This window comes from Pan troglodytes, chromosome 4 (assembly GCF_028858775.2).
Source record: "Pan troglodytes isolate AG18354 chromosome 4, NHGRI_mPanTro3-v2.0_pri, whole genome shotgun sequence".
NCBI classification, from domain to species: domain Eukaryota; kingdom Metazoa; phylum Chordata; class Mammalia; order Primates; family Hominidae; genus Pan; species Pan troglodytes.
Window position 1 is genome coordinate 110,129,193 of NC_072402.2, and position 20,820 is coordinate 110,150,012.

Genomic DNA, 20,820 nt, shown 5'->3' on the forward strand with positions numbered 1-20,820 from the left:
TTAATTCAACTCTCCCAACAATCTGTGATGCAGATAGTGTTATTCTCATTTCACTGATGACAAAACTCAGGCACAGAGTTAAATAACTTGCCAACAGTGAGTAAATGATGGAGCCACAAGATAATGATTTTTAAAAATCTATGGCACCTTAACATTTTGTAAGTTTTTTCAACCATGATCTCCCTTAAGCCTCCCAATACTTGTCATATTAATGGGATAATATTAGCATCAGTTTAATTTTATAAATGGATAAACTATGACTGCAAAACATTAAGTGACTTCTCCAAGCTAGGAAATGAAGGAGCTGGAAGCAGAATCCAAATATTCGGAGTCTGTATTCTCTCCTTCTTCCACTACATAGACTTTTTCTTTCTTATTGCAGACACTCAATGAAAAGTATTTTCATCAAGCTGATTATTTCTCAAAGCATAACTCTAGATTTAAGTTCCAGATGGTTAAAAGCGATCTAATTCACCTCTTCACGCCCTGCATCAAGTACAGTGCCTGGTGCACAGGAGGGACTGCTAGTTCAAGCATTCCCCAGATTCCCCGTCTTCCTCCACAAAACTCCCTTCTCTATGTTCATGCTACCTCTCCATCCTGCACGGCCTTCAGAGACACAGTCCATCCTCACAAGGCCTCACTTTCAGGAGGCCAAATCTCTTCTCCAAATCTAAAATCCAAAAACTCATCTGAGGACTATGTAGTCTGTCTTCCAGATGGCTTCAAGGGAGCCCTTGTTTTCATACCCTTGTTTAGTCCTCTCTCACACTGAGTGGTGTGACCAAAAAACTACAGCAGAAATGACAGGATGTTATAAAAGACTGTGGCTTCCATCTTGAGCTCGCATTCTCTCACATTCTCTCGGGTCACTTTCCATGGAAGGAGGTCAGCTGCCATATTGCAAAGTACTCAGGAGTCTATGGAGCAGCCCACATGGTGAGGGCCTATGGTTTTCTGTTGAAAGCCAGTGAGGAACTGAGGGCTGCCCATATCCACCATCTCCAGATGACTGATGCCTCAGCCACAGCTTGAGTTTGCAACCTCATGAGAGACCTGGAACCAGAATCCTCCAGCAAATGGCTCCTGGATGCCAGATCCACAGAAATTGTTGATGATAAATACTGGTTCTTTTAAAGCTGCTAAGTTTTGTCCATAATTTGCCACATAGCAATAGATAATGCAGGAGCAAAATTTGTTATAAACTAGTATAAGGCTACTTATAGTCTCTACTTTTGTGAATATCCAATTTATTGCTTGTTTTATGAGGTGCCTCCCCAGAGCTGATTGGGGATGCTATATAATACATACACTACATTACCACCCTAGAATCTGAAATATTTTAGATCTTGAAACACAACCAGCCACGAGGGTTTCAGATAAGGCACAGTTCAACCTGTATTCACTTTTTCTAAAATACCTTTCCTGATTAACCTCACCTTGGCATATAAGAAACAATTTCTTACAAGAATTTCTGTACCTCTTAAGAATCTCCACCACATGATTCAATACTTGATTATAAATTGTCTCATATTATACTCTGTTGTTTTATAAATAAATATCTCCCCACCTAACAGTTAAACTTCTACAGGCAAGAGTCCTCCCTTTATTTCACTATCCCCACCAGAAATCCTGGATGCTACTAGGTACACAATAAGCTCCGAATATATTCTTGTAGAATTGAGTTCACAAATCCAATCCTACAATTATGGTCACATAGCATTGGTCCAGACCCCAATATACCCTCACACTCAAAACCTATTTATCTTCAAATAACTGCTGGAGAACATGATGTAAAAACAGTGTCTGAAAGAAAAAGAAGCAGGCTCCCTAAGGAATTCTGGAAAATTTGCACATCCTCCAAGCGCCCTTGTAAACAGCAGCAGAAGCACAAAATAATCATTATCAAGGGAAAAGATCTATTAGCCTCCTGATGATTGGTCCATCTGAAACCTTTCAATGAAAGAGCAATTTTACCTTTCTGCTTTCTTCTCTGCATCCTTCTTCAGGCAATAAGAAGGGTCACTAGTCAGTTTTTAATTTTATTTCCTGGAGAGATATGCAGCATGGAGCTTTAAAAACTCAGGGAAAAGGGTTTACAAAATAAAGACCAAAGAAACACTCAGCGACATAAGCTCTAATACTAAAAATTAAAATGCAATGCAATAAGTATCATTCTGAAAAAGAAATTCCACGCAAGCCATCTCTTATGTAATTTTTTTAAAGCTTCCCTCGAGCAGAAGACACTCTCTCTCACAGAACCTAACCAGGAAGAGCTCTACAAATCCAAATGCTAAGGTAATAGGAACAGACCAGAGGCCTGAGATGGCTTAATTTAAGGGCTGGGGGTGGGGAGAAGGGAAGGGTGCAGTCAGGAGTATGGGAGGTGATGGGATTGGCAGTGAAATCTACATGATGTTCGGTAAATTCTGACTTCTGCCTCTATAACCAGTTCTCAGTTCTTCCCTCCCATGCTGCAAAGACATGGAGTGAGTGAGCACCAAAAAAAGAACCAAGAGAAAAACCAGAGAGAAGAGTCTAGGCCCATGTGCTAAGTCTCTGTTCCCTCCCCTGTAGAAAGTGTGAGCTGGATTAGATGACTCCAAATGTCCGTGTCAGGCCTAACTTTCCATCATAACTGAAATCCACTCGGTTGTAATTATGTCAGCTCTTCCACACTCTTGCCCTGGCTGTCTGCTGCATTTTGGGTAGCATCGTGGAGCTGAATTAACTGAGGATATGGGACTGCATGCAGCTTTGGTGCAGAGGATCAGACAGTAGAACTACTGGGCAAAAGCATGAGTGGCTGACAGGAAAAAGCGATGACAAGCAGAAACGAGTTCGTGTGAAAGATTTTGCGAAGCTACCACATTATCTAGATTCTGAATGCTTGAGATTCTCTTGACAAAGGGAGCAGTAGGCCACACATTTATTGGGATTTTTCAAGCGTTTGAATACTATTGACTTTTAAAATGTGCCATCCAGAAAAGACTGTAAAGCTTATATTATGCCAGTTTTGATACCACTAAGATTTCCTACAATTTCCCTCAGTCATAGAGGATTGTAGTTCAATTCCACAAAGCCACAGCTGCTCCAAAGGCCTTAACCTACAATCCTGCTAGAAATCCCCAAAGTTCAAGGTTGAAAGGAAGTCATGGAGGTGGGAAGGGTGTGTGTGTTCAGAAGCAGTCTTCCAGCTGTCTACATTATTTCCTGTGAGGAAAGCAGCACACATTGCACTCTAAAACCTGCTAAATATGTTTCAAGATAATAGATGAAAATCCATGTATATTTAAATGACATTAACATCTTCACCTGTCAAACCTACCAAAAAATTATTCATAAAACCTATGCAAATACCCTTTTTTCCAGTCTTCCACCAAGTGATTTACGGAAAAATCCTACAAGAACCAAAGGCAAATCCTTAACAGAACATAAATAACAACACTCAGAGCTTATAGAGAAAAGTTTTGGAAGTCTAAATATTCAAGCACAGTTTCAAGTTACAAAAGCATTAGCAGCAGCAGGACTAAAACAATCCTTCAATCAGTCTTTTGACAAATATTTACTGAGCACCACCATGTGCCTGGCATTCTTTTAGGTTCTTGAAGATTTAACAGTGAGCAAAATATACAGTGTCGCTGCTCCAGGAAGTTTACAGGAAATTTTTCTCAAAATATTAAATGTTTTTAACTCGGAATGTTTTCTCTGTTGAATTACCCACATCTACCTTACCAAGGAACTAGTAAAAATAAACAAGATGCATAAAGATAGTCATGTAGATCAATGGGATAGAATTGAGAGCCCAGAGTTAACTCCTCACATTTATTTTTAATTGATTTTTTTATAAGGGTGCCAAGACAATTCAATGGAAAAAAACAGTCTTTTTAACAAATGGTATTGCTACATGTGCAAATGAAGAATGGGTCATAGACCTAAATGTAAGACCTAAGGCTATTAAAAATCTTAAAAGCAAACATAAGAGTAAATCTTCAGGCCTTAGGTTAGGCAATGGTTTATCAGATATGACACCAAAAGCACAAGCAACAAAGGAAAAAATATAGATAAACTGGACTTCGTCAAAATCAAAAATTTGTGGGTATATAAGGAACCCTTCAGAAAGTATAAAGATGACCCAAATGGGAGAAAATATTTGCAAATTAAACATCTGATAAGGAACTTGCATTCAGAATTTTTAAATTCTTATACTCAAAAAGACAAATCAGTTTTAAAAACTGGCAAACAATGTAAATAGACACTTCTCCAAAAAAGATATACAAATGACCAATATGGCCAGGTGCAGTGGCTCATGCCCGTAATCCCACTTTGGGAGAATCAGTTGAGGCCAGGACTTCAAACGAGCCTGGGCAACATGGTGAGACTCCATCTCAAAAAAAAAAAAAAAAAAAAAAAAAGGCCAATAAGCACAAGAAAAGATGCTCAACATCATTAGTCACCAGAGAAAAATGCAAATGAACACAATAAGATGCTACTTCACACCCAATAGGATGACAATAATAAAAAAAGATTTATAACAAGTGCTGGTGAGAATGTGGAGAACTTAGAACCCTTATACATAATGATGAAGTCATGGTGGAAAACAGTTTGGAAGCTCCTCAAACTGTTAAACTTTATGACCCATTCAATTCCACTCTTAGGTATATACACAAGAGAAATTAAAGCATTATTAAATTAAATGAGAACATACATCTATACAAAAACTTGTACATGATTGTTCATATCAATACTATGTGTAATAGCCAAACAGTGTAAAGAACCCAAAAGACCATCGACTGATGAAAGAATAAATAAAATATAGTACATCCATACAATGGAATATTATTCAGCAATAAAATGACAAAGTACTGATATGTGCTACATTGTGAATGAATCTTGAAAACACTATTCCAAGTGAAGGAAAACAGTCACAAAAGATTACATATCATATGAATCCTTTTGTATGAAATGTCCCGAATACACAAAACTATAGAGACAGAAAGATTAGTGGTTACACAGTGGTGGGGGCAGGGGATGGAAGGCTGGAAGGAAGTGAAGAGTGGTTTTCAGTTTCTTTCTGCAGGGACGAAAATCTTATAAAATTGATTGTGGTGATGGCTGCACAATTCCGTAAATATATGAACAACCACTGAATTGGACAATTTAAATGGGTATGTTGTACAGTATACAATTTATATCTCAATAAAGCAGTTTTCAAAAATTAAATAAGAAATTGAGGAGTCAAGCAGTTATACCAAGAACACCTAGAAAATGGAAAGGAGATGCCTTCTCTTTCTCAGATTATGTCAACGTAAAGATACTTTTTCTTATTCAGATTAATTCAACATTTATTCATTGATGCCTACTACTCTTTAGGAACTAGGCTTGACTGGGAATCCCATAAAAAAGACCTAGTTCTCTCCCTCAAGGCTTTCCATCCCTACTAACAGCTGCTACCACTCACCGGGAAAGGAGCTAAGGGTTTCATGTATAGCATCCCATCATGAGGTGGAGAGCCTTACCCTTATTACTGATGAGAAAGCCAACTCAAAGAGGGTAAGTGATTTGGCCATGTTCACAGCACTAACCAACAGGAGGGAGACTCGAAGCCAGATTTGTCTATGACAAAAGCCTATGCCCTCTTCACCTCACTGTATTCCTCCCAGGTCAAGGTGAGCAGGAAAGTACAAAAACTACTGCAATGAAATGCAGTCTGGATTAGGGTCAGAAGAGGGCCTCTCCAGCTCCGAATCAAGGAGAAGTCTTCACAAAAAAGTGAAACCTAGGCAGAACTCTGCTTGATGAGAGCTGATACATCACTCAAACAAAAGGAGGTGGGTGGGGCTTTCTACACACAGAAAAAGGTGAGAGGGAATGTGGAAAATTCAGAGACTAGGAAGCAGCTCCATCTGGCTAGAGTATCAGACAAGTATGAGGAGATGGTGGGACAAAGAATAGAAAGGAGGTTGGGACTTGAAAATGACTGCCACTCGCAGCTAGGAATTTAACCCAAGCACAGAGGCTGACTAGACATTAAAGTATTCTAGGCAGGAGGCAAGAAAGAGCACTCTAGATGCAGGTGGTTAATGCTGGAAGCAGGGGCCTTGCAGGGATTAGGAGGCCCTGCAAATTGTCCAGCTGAGAACTGAGAAGGGCCTGAATTAGTGCAGCAGCAATGAAAACAGGGGAAAAGAAACAATTTGGAAGATGTTTAGGAGGTGGGAATTCCAAGACCTGGAAGGATGTGGAAACTTAAGGATCCTGACCCAAGAGGTAGACTGGACACTGATGGTGACAACAGCACCCACGACTCTCCTCCTTCCTTCCTGAGCCCCTCCCCCAAGTAGCCACTGGCCTCAGGGAAACTGACCCCACTCCCACCCAGCTTCAGGAAAGACCCTTTATTCTTCTACAGGTGATCCCATTGCCCTTATCGCCCAAGAATGGCCATGAGACTCATTCTAGCTAAAAGACTCAAGGGAAGTCTGCTGGAGGACTTCAGGAGAAAGCCTTTCTCCTAGAAAAGACTGTCTCTATTACTATCCTACATATTGCCATATACAAATATCACCTCTTCATCTCTAGAATCTGGCCATTGCTACCACCTGAGGATGGCACTGACTCCAAGATAGCAGAGCAAGGATGAAATGAGAGAAGCTGGGACCTTGATGTCACTGACCCGCCCTGAACCTCCTTTCCTTGCCCCTGGATTCCCTGATAGGTGAGCTAATAAACTTCCTCATGTTCAAGCAGTTTGCAATGGTATCTCCATAACTGGTGACCAAAGCATCTTTACTGATAGAGTGTGAGATCATTCATCAAACTTGGAAGCACAGGAAGATAAGCAGGTCTGGAGGAGGGTAGTGATGGCTGGCTTAGGCATCTAGTGCAGAATCTAGTAAGTGATCAGAATCCAGAAAAGAAGTTGGGACTACAGGTACAGATGTGGAGTTTCAGCATTCTAGTGGTGGTTGAGGCAATGTGAGTAGATGCACAAATGGAACATGATACTATTTCTCCTACAGACAGATCTGACAAATATATATGAATATCAAATCACCACTGCTCTCCCACTTCTAACAACCACTCATACCCCTCAGAGAACCTGTGCAACCTTAGGCAGGGGTGGCAGAGATTCGATATCCCAAACTGAAATTCAGAAATAAATGTATTTGCAAATAATATATCATACATACTAATAGCTATCATTTATTGAGCACCTTTTATCCTATGTACCTAAAATTCTTTCCTCAAATTCTCACAGTCATCCTATGAGGCAGATATCATGCCCCTCAGCTTACAGATAAGGAAACTGGGGCTGGCAAAAAAAAAAAAAAAATCACTTGTCCAATCACAAAGCCAGTAATTACATGGCAGACGAGGATTTGATTGAACACAGGACAGGGAGCAGGGAGGGGAAAGACTGATGGTGACCATACAGCACTCCCATTAGGAGGCTGGCCCAGGTGAAAGGGCCAAACTAAGTCAGGAGCAGTGAGGATGGCAGAGAAAAACCAATTTCGACAAGTCACAATTAAGGCAGCAGAGGTTCCAAGCCTGCTTCATAAAAACACAGGTCTGATGAAGGTCAAGGTGGGACCTGAGTGATTTAACAACTCAAATAGTCTCTCTGGGCTAGCTCAGCAACCTGACCCTCACTCACGGCCCCCACTGTTCTCTAAACAAAGCACTTTCTAACCAACCGCTGAAACATAGTCCCCCTCAAGCTGAGGACTCCGCATTACTAAATGCGCTTTCCCGAGGGCTCAGAAGGTGTCGTTCCTAAACAATACACTGCAGCACATGGTTCCCTCTGCAGTCTCGGTCCACCAATTCCTCCTTTGCCATCTGACCTTTTGGTTATTGTCTGTGTGAGCTATCTCTCAGCACTTCTCTGTTTTCCTTGCCTGTCCCCATCTCTCTTGTTCTAACTTCCTCTTGGCATGTCAATATCCTGTGCTGGAAAACAAACTTCTCACACATTTTGGAAGGGCTGCAGGCCCTTTATGTCTTCAGCGATCATTAAGACAGCCTCCGAAGGAACTATTCCAGACCTTGATGAATCTCTTTGCAAGAGTGTGTAGTTATAGAGAAAGGGATTCACAATAGGCAGCATTAAGACATAATGACTATTTCACTTAAAAAAGAACACAGGAAATACATGCATGGCTCAGAGGACACAGGAATGCAATCACATTTTTTAGAATGGTATAGACACTCTAAATTGTACTTACAAGGTTTTTGAGTCACAAAGTAAACTGACTGGTTCCTCAATTTAGCACACTGAGTCTATGCCCAGGACATGTGATAACAGGTGCCTGTTTAATCTTAACATATGAAACGTGGAAACAAAACTTACGGTGCAGAAACAAACAGTGGTTAGTCATCACAACCCAAAGCAGGATGACCAGGAGCAATAGGCAGGAGCTTCAGATGTGATTAAAATTGTCAGAGATAAAGCTGAACCAAAGCAGTCAATCTCAGAGAGGCAGGAGCCGCAGATGCAGCCAGTTTGATCTCTGACTTGTCATGTTTACAACAGGCCTGCAGACAAACACACTTTGCATCAGAATGAAAAATATAATTTTTTCATAAAAACCCAATATTTAATGTATTTACACCATCTTTTCCACTAAGGCTTAGAGCAGTGTCAGATTAGGTTTAAACAGCTTCAAGAGTAACACACAGGTGATTCAGCAAGATTAAAAATTACAGTGCTGGTTCACAATAGCATAAACCCCCACTGTGAAACCAACCAACATGGTTCTCAGTTTCAAGAATGGGAGACAGGGAAGAAAAGTCACTAAAGTATGAGGATCTATTTTCCATTTGGGAAATATGCTCTTCTTCAGAAAGACTCAGGTTGGAAGGGGAGCATTAAATTTAGAAGAGAAAGATTTGGTACTTACAAAATACAAAAACGGTGTGATTCATGTTTTCTGAAATAGCTGCTAGTCAGCTTTTCAATGTACTGCATGCATTCAGTCCACTGCACCGTCTCATTTTCTACCCATTATCAATACAAAAATTAGAGTATCTTGACAAGATTTTTCACAGTGGGATTCGCTTTATTCTAGGGTCTTTTCTAGTAAAAATAAAATGGCAAAGGAACTCCATTATCTAGAAGATTTTCAATACAGCCTATTCCAGCTGTAACACTCCACTCATTCTTCTATCAAATTATAGTTAATAAGCATCTACCACATGAAGTATACAGCTCTGACTCCTGGGGATCACAGGTAGCAGCTCACAGGCTGCTGGAGGAGACAGATGCGTCCAGAAATAATGCATGCAGTGTGACAGATGCTGTAACAGGGATGTATGAGGCACAAATAGGCACCTACCTCTGCTTGGTCAGGCAGAAGTGAAGGCTGCCTAGCAGATGGGACACTTGATTCAAGGATGGTTCAGATAAGTATGTGTTTACGGAGAAACAAAATGGTACACCAATCAGCAGGAATCTCATGCATAAAGTCTCAAAACAATCTGGAATATTTGGGAAACCATGAGCAGTTTCTGCATACCTAGAGGGCAAGTCACTTGGACTGGCAGGGCTAGATCAGGTAGGGTGCTAAGTCAAACAATGAAGCTTGGACTTTATCTCTAGGAAGGAATGAGCCACTACAACAAGGAGAAGAAGAGGAAAGGTGGAATAAAGTTAAAATTTGCTGGGTGCTTATCACGTGCAAGACAGCATGAATGTAGAAGGTGAATACTGTACATCATTTCTCTTCATTTTACAGATGGGGAAACTGAAACTCAGAAACGACTCGGCTAGTAAGTAATTAGCGGTGCCAAAATTTAAACCCAGGTAATCTGACTTTAGAGCCTATGCTTTTAATCACTGCAGGTATTGTTTTGTGTATAAAGATATGAAGCACGTGTAAAGATACTTGAATATGAAGCAAGATAAAGATAACATATTGTTTTCACTGAATATGAGGGTAAACAACTCACCATTCCAAAAGAGGGGGAAAAAAGAAAAAATAGAAGGCATCTGAAAGTTACCCCGCATTCAATATTGAAACTGTGCAACAAAGACATAAGAACAAAGGAAGCTGCTATCCTCTATGAGAGTGGTTCTCAACGGAGGGTGATTATGCCCATCAGGGAAGATCTGGCAACATCTGGGGAGATTTTTGGTTGTCATTATTGGAAAAGAGGTGCCACACATCTGGTGAGAGGAGGCAGGGAATGCTGCTAAGTATCCTACAAGGGACAGGATAAACTCCCACAGGGAGTTCAAGATAGTTCAAGCTTACCAATACAGAATTCAAGAACACACACAGTAACTGGACTGCAAAAAGTGTAGTTCACTATCAACCAAGAATACCAGAAGCACCTAGGGAGGGACAGCCAAAAGCTGTTGGAGGTAACCAACAATGCTTTCCCCCTTAAACAGTTATTAAATCACATTCAAGTCATGGATGATAAAAGGTATTTTTAATAATTTTTTTCAAGAAAAAGACTTCTTGTAAAATTGAGGGGCTATTTATACACAGTTCATCTTATGCGGCCACAACCTGGATATCACTTTTGAATTTTAGAAAACTGGATGTAGTTATGCAGGAGAGACACTTTCTAGCCCAGTCACATCTAATTTAATACCCAATCAAGACCACAGTGAATCTTACGTTTGTGTGTGATTACTTGCTTCTACCTACGTTTATATGGTTCCTGACTCTGTACCTTAAGTGGCTGATACCAAAAGATATGAGTATTCACATATAAACTTAATATAATTTGTGAAACTATTGCTTTTCATTTTTTCCCAATCTTCTGGGATATTTTATTTATTAGTCCAAATTGAATGAAAATTGTAATTTTTGGTAAGTGAGATGCATAAAATTTAAGCCCTTGCCTTATGATTGTTTTCCTAGCTTATTAGGAAATTTCTGACCAAAAGCATCAAAACTGACTCACAGTATTCCCTCAGGAATCTCAGGATGATTGGGAAGTAACATTATTTAGTAGTTAATGGATGAACTATACACTTTAACTGGGCGAAATGTATGGTATACCTTAACAAAGCCATTTAAAAGAAGGTAATGGAATTTTCATCTTACTGCCATATTGGTTTCATTAGTTTAGTCAATACTCATAGGGAAAAATGAGCACCTAAACATTCATCATGCTACTCAGAGGATTAAAATCTTGCCAAAATGAAAATACTAATCTATTTCATATTTGTAGCAGCAATTTTGAGAATTAAATTTATAATCAAATCTTGTGACTTTTGTTTTCCTGAAAATGTTTTGCTAACCAAATGAAAACCTAGAAAAGCAGTCTGAGCCACATTCAAGTTTTGCTAAGAGAACAAAGAGAAAGTTATCCACCTCCCTCAGCACAGAGAACTAGAAAGGATACAACAAAAGTTTCCCAGAACATTACTCAAACAACTGAGACCAACCATAGCAAAAATCCTTACTTGAATAAACAACAGAGATAGCAGCAAAAGACAAACAGCTAAAAGCTATTGTAGGGCTCAACACACAACCAATAGCTCTCAGCTTATATAAACTTGAGTTTTTAAATCTCGGATAAGGTTCAAACTGTGAACTGCATGAATAAGACTTTCTGCTGTCAAGGTGAGGTTGCCCCTAAAGCAAGTAAAAAAGGCAAATACCTCCGTAACATTAACAGGGATACAAAGATACTGTGTTTTATTTTTCTGGTATTTTTTTAACAGAAAATTATTTTCCATTTAAATGGAAATTAAATGGAAATAAAATTATTTTCCATTTAAATGATATTCATCTTACCATATAAGATGAGTAACTGTTGTCTTCAGGCTGAAACACTTTTCATGATGACACATTAATTTTTTTTCTAACATCGATGAAAAACTTTATCTAAGTTGAAGAAAAATCACTTCAAAACTAACTTTTCTATTTGTAATTTGGTGCTTAAATAAATCCAAAGAGTGTTTTTCAAAATGATACACAGAAAAAATGTTTAGCAAGATTCTCTCATATTTCTTCCACCTTAACTTGCTATAATTAATCTTTTCTAATTCACAGTACATTACTGTAACAATAATACAAGCAAATTCTCAAGTAACCATTTAGGAATCAGTAAAATTATTTCTACTAAGTGATGAAATGTGTGCATAATTTTAATGTAAAATTAGCCATCTTCATCTAAGATAGAATAGGAAAAAGGATAATCACAAAATAAATGTTAGGAAATGCTTTTGAAAAATAGAGATTTTTCTAGTTAATTTCAGAGAAAAGTAGGCTAATTGATGTTGCCTGCTTAATTTTGACTTTAATTAGTGGTAATCAAAATTACTAAGTATACTATCTCAAGGAAAAACACCATAATGGTAGCTACTGGCTATTAACTTTGAAGTAACTGTTTACTTTTTCATTTACAAACTAAAGTAGGAGTTAATTTTAAGTAATTAATGCAACACACATCAATTGTACCTATGCACCATAATACACGAAGGTTAGGAAAAAGTTTTTTAAAATGTCAAGTATGTACAGAACATAAACATGTTCATCCAATGTTTGAATACCTCTACATGCAAGTTTTTTTATACACACCATTTATAAATATGCAAATATATTTAATTTAGTACACGCCAAGGGTAGGTAGGTGTTTAACACATACACTTTTAAGGTAGCATAGAAGATAATGTGATTAGCTTTAGCAGACAACATCTGCGTTACACACATGGCCATCAAAATAATTGTGGCATGCTTTTGTGAAAAGGACAGAGGCCAAGCCTGTTGTTAAATGATTATTTCCAACAATAGCCTGCTTAAATTATTGTTTAGTTATATGGCCCATATCCAAAATAACAGTATTACATAGTTGCTGTTGCCTTTGAATCACTCACCAATTTTCAGCCCATTTGTAAAACAAGATAAGCACCACTGGATTATAAAAAATAATTATGGATCAGGATTTTTCATTCATGTTTCTTTGACAAAATTATTCCATTTGATCCCAAGTCCTGGCTGCTCTCTTGACAGAATAATGTACACGCTCTACAGCTGATAGGCATGACTTTCATGATTAAATAGGAAGCTCACATTCCAGATGACTTTAGACTCCAGATAATTTAGACTTTGCACTTCAAAAAGATTTCTTTACTGTCTTAGTATCTGATCATCAGTTACCTTTTTCTAATTGTTTCTATCTCGACACAAGAATCTATATATTATCTACAATTTAGGATGTTTTTGTGATTTTTGCCTATTTTATTCATACAGTACACCAAAGAATGTTACATCATCTTGTAAGTTATAATATTTTCCTGATTTCATTGGGCGGGTGAGAGGAGAAATATTTTGGAACATAAAGAAAGGTTAAAAATACAAAATGTACACCCTCCCCCAAAAGAGTCTATTTTATTGGTCTTGAAAGGAAATACCGAATGAGAATCGAACTGAATTTTGCTCAGTATAATTACTGGGGAAACAATATTCAAAACAACCTCCTAAAGGAAAGGGTTAACAATCTTGTAGCTTTAACTGATTATTTTTGCTCCTTTCTCCCGCAAAAGAATTACACCTATGAAACTGGAATTCTGTACACTAAGAATGGCAACATTAACGCTGAAACTTTTAGCCAGGAATAGTTATCCTAGTGTGCATAAAACTATGTAAAAACTGATTCACAAAAGGAAATGCCCAGGGCCTACCCCATTATGATTAACTTCTGAGATGAAGCGACTAAGAGAGGATACTTGGCAGCCTGAACTCGATTTCTCAGAAAGCCAGCTCTATCAGAGCGGGGGCGGTGGGGCGGTTTCCCTTCACCAGACTCAGCTGTTGCCTTATCTAAAATGCCTCAGCGATTTAAAACTGAAAGAGAAAGATAAACAAAACAACAAAACGCTCCGGATTTAGATCTCCTTTAGGTAGTTAACACTGTTGCAAAAGCAAAACAAGCACGCAGGCGCGTCGGTCAGGTTGTCACTACAAACATACGTACCTTCTCATCCAATGTAAGGAAGAGGATCTCTGCGAGCTCTGCTGCCTTTTTGTTTGGGCTCTCTAGGTTAATGTAGTGATTGCATTTTAATGACCCACAAACAGGAGCAAAGTTATTACTGGGTCGCTTTGAGAGATGTTTACTTAAATGTGAGGATAAACCCAGGTCGCTGTAGAAAGGGAAAATATTTTCCGTCCAAACGTAGCATTACCCAACTACGAACCCACGCAAAACAATCACAATGACCCATTAATGCGTTTCAACGAGTGAACTAGTTCACTTCCCTAATAACACTGTCAAGGAAAACGCCTTCAACAAAGTCGAGGGAAACCATGCCTTCCACACTGGTGGGACGCAGCTGGTATAACCCATTCTGCCCCTCTTTGAGAGCTGCGGGGCACCCAGAGGCTTTTGGAGAAAACCGGTTTGGGGAAGAGTTTTGGGGTGCTGCTGGGAGCCGGTGTGCTGAGTAACCTTAGAAACGTCAAACTCAACTTTGCTTTATGAAGGAACTCAAAGTTAACTCACCCTGGCACGTCCACCCTCTCCCTGCGCGCAGGGGACAGCGGCCTCTCCTCCCCACCGCGCAGAGTCGCGGCCGCCGCCCTCGACCCACCGGTGACAGCCCTCAAAGCGATGGACCCCCGCACCCGCCCTGCCGCCAACCCCCGGAACGCGCTCCGGGCCGCACCCACCTTGATGCCCTGCTGCTGGGTGGTAAGGGTTAACTTGGATTCATCCAGGAGCAAAACTTCGCAGTAAAATTCTTCCGGAACAGCGCAGAAACAGCCCATGTCGGTTGTGGTCGTCTCCAGCCAGGAGAGAAAGCTACCACCGAGGCGCCCAGCCGCCCCCTCCACTCAAGCGCGATGCATTAATTTATTGTCCGCGCCGTGGCGAGGGTGAGAGGAGCAGCTCCCGGCGGGGTCCGGGGACCGGCCGCCGAACCGCCCGGCGGGGCGGGAGCGAGAAAGGCGGAAAAGCCCGGGAGAGTCAGCGCCCGGGAGCCGCCGGGGAAGCGCCGGCGGAACTGGGCGCGGAGGGCGGTGGCGCGTCCCCGCGCATCCTGCAGCTCGAGCTCCTCCGAAGGCGGGGGCGCGGGGCCCCTCCCGCAGTCCTGGGGACGACAAAAGTCTCCTGGCAATGGGGGCAAGAGACCAGAAAAGGGAGTGATGGGAATTCGAGGCTCTCCCCGGCCTTGGAAAACCCTGGAAGCGCTGCAGCTCCCTCCTGCCGCACGGATTTGAGCGCGGCCCCGACGTCCCGGCCTCCGATCGGCCTGCGGAGTCCCCCGCGGGCGCGCACTTCCAGCCGCGACCCCGCCCCGCAGCCCCGGGTCAGATCCGCCGAGTATGGAGCGCTCGGCTTTTCTTTTGTGTGAGGAGCACCCACGACGCCCCGACCATGGGCGCAGGGGCAGAGGCGAAGGTCGTCGCTCCGTCCGCTACCCCGTCCCCCAGCCGCAGGCGCCGAGGAGCCGGAAGAGAGGCGGAAAGGGCAGCAGGCTCCTTACCCAGACCAGCGAGGGGAGGTCAGCTCGTCGCGGGGTGTGGCTCCCGTCCGGGGACCCCCGAGCTCATTACGGGTGGCCGTGTGTAGCCAAGTTCAAGCTCTCCCTCCGGGAATGCCTGCCGCGGCGGCGGAACACGGCTTCTTCAGGACATTCAGCAAAGCGGGGAGGCGGGGACCTGCGGGCGGAGGAGCGACGCCCCAGCTGGGAACGCGGCGGACGGGCGAGCGGGGGGTGTGCCCTGGGCGCGCCAGGCCGCGGAGGCTCCGGGGAAAGTTCTCTTGGCCGCGCGAGTGGTGGCGCCCCGGGCGGGAGCAGCCCAGGTGCATGTGGGCCCGGTCCAGGCGTCTGCAAAAAGCCCTGGAACGAAGCGGACCCCCCAGTCCAGCGCTGGCCGCGGCAGGGGAGCCCCTTCTGGGCGGGGTATCAGCTGGGGGCGGAGGGCGGGGCAGAGACCGTGGTCCCAGCGGCGAGGTGCCGGCGAGTCCACGCTGCCAAGCCGCACGCTGCGCCCAAGCCGCGGGGCAGTCTAGCGCTCGCTGCTTCCCGAGAGAAGCTCGCCTTCCCCCGAGAGACCTGGAGGCTGAGTGGGGAGAAGAGGACGCGGTGCTGCTCGGACCCCACCGTTCGGCGGTCCCAATCCCACGCCCTCCGCGCGGTCGGCCGCGTCCAGGACTAAGGGGCACAATAGCTCTGAAGCTGCAGTGACCCCTGGTGGGTCCCGATGTCCGTGCACAGGCAGCCGAGGTTGAGCTGCGGACGACACTGAGCCCCGCTGGGCTTCGGAGCAGGTGCAATCTGTGCTCTCCAGCTGGGAACCAGCAGCGAGTTAATGCGAGTCGCAGTTAGGGGAGACACGAGGGGAGGTGTCACAGAAAAAAAACTGTATATTGAGTTTTAGAGTTAGAGCTTTGGCATCAGACGTAGTTTTGAGTTGACTATTCTACTGCTTGTTAGCTGGGTAGCCAAAGCTCAAAAAAATTGTGTAAAACCTAGGACGTTAGCCCTTAAAACAAAACCAGGCTTCCGTAGCACAGTAGAAATGAAATGAACAATTGGCGACTTTTGATGGAGTTTCCTCTCATAGTGATTTGCCACAAAGGACCTTCTGTAGGAAGCCTCGGCCTTCCCTGCTATTGTGACCCCATCCAAACACAGGATCAGCATAACCGCCAAAGTGCAATATAAATTTCTGAACTTTACCTAGGCTATGAATAAAACTATTTTATCTTCTGAATTTTCTGTGAAATTGACTCAGGTTTTGAATTTCTGATCAAATTTCGTGTCCAGCTTTGTTTTATTGTCAAAGTCTTGCCTGCCGTATGAGGTGACACCTTATTATGCTAGATTTTAGCATTTCTGCTTGTAGAGGCTTTTCTTTTCTGTAATACAGTATTCCTGACACGAGTTACCAAATGTGATTGAAAGATGGCTTAACATTTTCATTCTTTACCTCGATATCCAACCGAGACACTTGAGGCTGCAAAAACAAAAGGTTCAAGCAATCATCTGTTCCCAGTTTTTTTGAGTTTTGCTGTCACCTGTTTTTTGGCCCTTTGATTTGGTTTTTTTGCTTTCTGATTTTTGGTTTTGCTGTTGTTTGTTTTTTGTTTTTTTACCTCCAGTGGCAGTGGGAAGGCTGAGGGTTTTGGTTGGGCAGGGATTCTGTTCCCAGCTCCTCATAAGGTAAGGTACAAAGCCATAAGATCCCATACATATGACACTCTTTCCTGAGTGAAGCATTTTCTTTTCCATTTCTTTATCGGAGACTGGAGAAAAGAACATTTAAAATCTATTTAACACAAAATTAGAGATTACTAGTGACAAGAGGATTCCACAGAGTTTCTAAGGATAGCTTTATTGCATATAATTTACATACAGTACACTGCATAATTTTTAAGTGTACAATTTGATAAGTTTTGACATAAGTGTGCACCCATGAACCCACCACCATAATCAAGCTAGTACACATATTCATCCCTCCCTAAGGTTTCCTCCTGCACTTTGTCATCTTTCTTTCTTTTTCTTTTTTTTTTTCTTTTTTTTTTTTTTTTTTTGAGACAGAGTCGCGCTCTATCAGAGTGCAGTGGCGCGATCTCGGCTCACTACAACCTCCACCTGCCGGGTTGGAGCAATTCTCCTGCCTCAGCCTCCCAAGTAGCTGGGACTACAGGAGCGCGCCACCATGCCCTGTATTTTTAGTAGAGACAAGGTTCCACCATGCTGGCGAGGCTGGTCTCAAACTCCTGACCTCATGATCCGCCCGCCTCAGCCTCCCAAAGTGCTAGGATTACAGGTGTGAGCCACCACGCCTGGCCACTTTGTCATCTCACACTCCCATTCCTCAGTACGACTCACCTCCCAGGCAACCATAGATCTGCTTTCTGTCACCATCATTTAGCTACATTTTCTAGAGTTTAATACCAATTGAATCATACAGTGTCAACTCTCCTTTTTGTCTGGTTTGTTTCACTGGACACAATTGAGATTTAACCATGCTGTTGTGAATATAAATAGTTCATTTATTTTTATTGTTCAATAATATTCCACTGTATGTATATACCACAATTTGTTTTTCCATTCATTTAGGTGGTTTCCAGTTTTTGACTATTACAAATAAAGCTGCTATGGGGATTGTATTAGTCAGCTCAGGCTGCTATAACAAAATACAGTAGACTGGATGGCTTAAACAACAGACATTTATTTTCTCACAGTTCTGGAGCCTGGAAGTTCGAGACTACTGTGCCATCATGGTCAGTTTCTGGTGAGGCACCTTCCTGACTTGAAGGAAGGCTCCAGGTTACTGTGTGCTCACATGACATCTTTGTGTGCTTTCAGAGAGAAGGGGAAAGGGAAGAGGAATAGAAGGAGAAGAGAGGGAGAAAAAGAGGGTGAGACAGAAATATTAAGGAGGGTTGGGAAGAGAAAGACACCAAGATAGCACCCTCGGGTCGATTATTACAAGGACATTAATCCTATGGTATCAGGGCTCTACTCTTAGGATCTCATTTAACCTTAATTGCCACCTTATAGACCCTATCTCTAAACAGTCACATTGGGTTAGGGCTTCAACATATGAATTTTGAGGGAACACAATTCAGCCCATAGAAAGGATCCATGTCTTTATATGTACATGTGCTTTTGTTTCTTTTGTAATACAGAGTAGAATGACTGGATCAGAAGATATACAACTGGCAAATAAACACATGGAAAGATGATCAACATCATTAGTCACTAGGAAAATGCAAATTAAAATCACCATAAGATACCACTAGAGACCTAATAGAATGGCTGCCAAGCTACCATATCACTAAGTGTGGGTGAGGATGTGGTGCAATTTTTTTTTTCTTTTTTTGAGATGGAGTCTCGCTCTGTCACCCAGGCTGCAGTGCAGTGGCACAATTTCAGCTCACTGCAACCTCCGCCTCCCGGGTTCAAGCGATTCTTCTGCCTCAGCCTCCTGAGCAGCTGGGACTACAGGCGCGTGCCACCACGCCCAGCTAATTTTTGTGCTTTTAGTAGAGACGGGGTTTCACCATGTCGGCCAGGCTGGTCTCGAACTCCTGACCTCATGATCCGCCAGCCTCGGCCTCCCAAAGTGCTGGGATTATGGACGAGAGCTACTGCACCTGGCCGGATGTGGAGCAATTTAAATTCTCATAATCCTGGAGTGCATGCAAGATGGTATAACCACTTTGGATAAGTTTTGTAGTTTCTTAAAAAGCTGAACATAGACCTTCCTTAAGATTTTGGAGGAAGACTTTCTCTGCCTATCCAGAGAAACAAATTAACAAGATGCTATTCAAACACTTTTTCCCAGGAAAATCATATAGTTTTCAACATGTGCATAACATAATATGCTCTATTTAAAGCTTTGCACCAAAGGCTTTGATCTCTTTTCAGTGATTTTTGTTTTAACATTTTGTTAAATGTTAAACATTAACATTTTGTCATGATAAGCCTAGGTAGATGAGTCAAATGGCAAATAAATTCAGAATAAACATAATTCTACAGAAATATGCAGGGCTTCCATCTGTGAAAGACTGCAGGAGTCCTCAATCTGGAAGAAGAAATTTCATTTTACATAAAACAGGCCCCCACCCCTTGCTGAAACATGTACTTCAAAATGCAAACTCAGAATTCTTTTCAAAGCACCATATTCTTTTTAGTAAGATGTATTTAAACAATCTTCTGTGATCTTTTTATAATCTTACATTTTTCAAACTTAAGAAAGTTAACTGTAATATGTAAAAGAAAGAAGCCTGAATTTATTGACAATAGATATATAAATAATTTAATTACTAACATACCTGAGAGCAACGCAGCAGAATCACCAGGGCTTGTTAAAACACTGATTTCTGGCCCTACCCCCAGGGTTTCTGATTTAGTAGTTATGGAATGGGACCTAAGAATTTGCATTTCTGACAAGTTCCCAGGTGATGCTAATGCTGCAGATTGGCAAGCGGACTTTGAGAATCACTGCTCTGGAGATTGTCTTTCAAAAAAAATAGTTGTTCCTCATTACCTATGAATAATTTGGGAAGAAGGTCATTCTTCACTAGTAGCCTCCCTGTTATTTTGCCTCATTCATCAAATTAATGCCTGTCAAAGAGAAAGTATTGAAGATCCTGCCAAGTGGATAACATCAGAAGGAGTAGTTGTTAAGGGAAATATCCCTAATTTGGTCTCATCATACTACTGCTTAGTTTCTTTGGACACCTTACTTATTTTTATTTCTAATATAGTATGTGCCCAGGCACATCCAGTTTTTAAGACCATTCTGCCTCCTGACTCACTTCACATATAGGTATGTCATTAACCAGCTGTCTTCTTTTCTAAGTACTGAGGCCTTAGATCCCATTTATTAGAATACCTCAAGGCTGTTACCTATGTTTCAAGGGAAACCATCTGCCAAGAATTCCCTGCAATCTAAGCTGGTTCTTCATCCTTGTGATCTTCAAATAAATGTTCTTTGGGGTTTACTGAGAATTCTTATTTTGCACAGGTATTAATCCTTGGTAGTGAATGCATTAATGTGGTTTGTATTTAGCAAAAATAGTCTGGAAATTTGAAACACCCTAGCTCCCCTTTCTTTTAAAAACACAAACGAACTTTCCTCTTGCACTATTATATAAGCTGCTGTTTTTTTTAACCTCATTGCTTACCTTTAATAACTTTCCATGCCAGTGAATATATCTCCATTTCATCTTTCCTAGGTGTTCTGTTATATGCATACGCTATAATTAATTAAACAGCTCAAATTTGGCACTTAGATTGTTATAAAAATATAAACATGCTGTAGTAAACATTTTTACATGTATTTGTCTATTATTTGATAAAGATAAATTCCTAGATATGGAACTTGTGAA

The 20,820-nt window shown here is 41.7% G+C and overlaps 2 protein-coding genes across 10 annotated transcripts in view; one reads left to right on the forward strand and one right to left on the reverse strand.

Moving 5' to 3' along the window:
- Positions 1 to 15,867, reverse strand: part of EPB41L4A (erythrocyte membrane protein band 4.1 like 4A) — a 273,201-nt gene extending 257,334 nt beyond the window's left edge. For 5 of the 9 annotated variants that reach the window (XM_054684526.2, XM_063810545.1, XM_016953623.4 and 2 more), the window contains exon 1: positions 14,637 to 15,201. In XM_054684526.2, the coding sequence (XP_054540501.1) occupies positions 14,637 to 14,735 (99 nt within the window). In that variant the 5' untranslated portion in view covers positions 14,736 to 15,201. Of the gene's footprint in view, positions 1 to 14,636; positions 15,202 to 15,454 lie in introns of those variants that run through there. The other 4 variants (XM_063810543.1, XM_063810546.1, XM_063810540.1 and 1 more) reach the window with 4 other exon arrangements.
- LOC738385 (uncharacterized) lies at positions 15,294 to 16,688 on the forward strand. Its single transcript, XM_003310782.5, has one exon. It carries the CDS (start codon positions 15,294 to 15,296, stop codon positions 16,128 to 16,130), a length of 837 nt encoding a protein of 278 aa, XP_003310830.1. The 3' UTR covers positions 16,131 to 16,688.
- Positions 16,689 to 20,820: the final 4,132 nt, after the last annotated feature.

Excerpts from the sequence above, each read along its gene's own strand:
- LOC738385 (XM_003310782.5), top strand. The coding sequence starts at position 15,294 with ATGGAGCGCTCGGCTTTTCTTTTGTGTGAGGAGCACCCACGACGCCCC.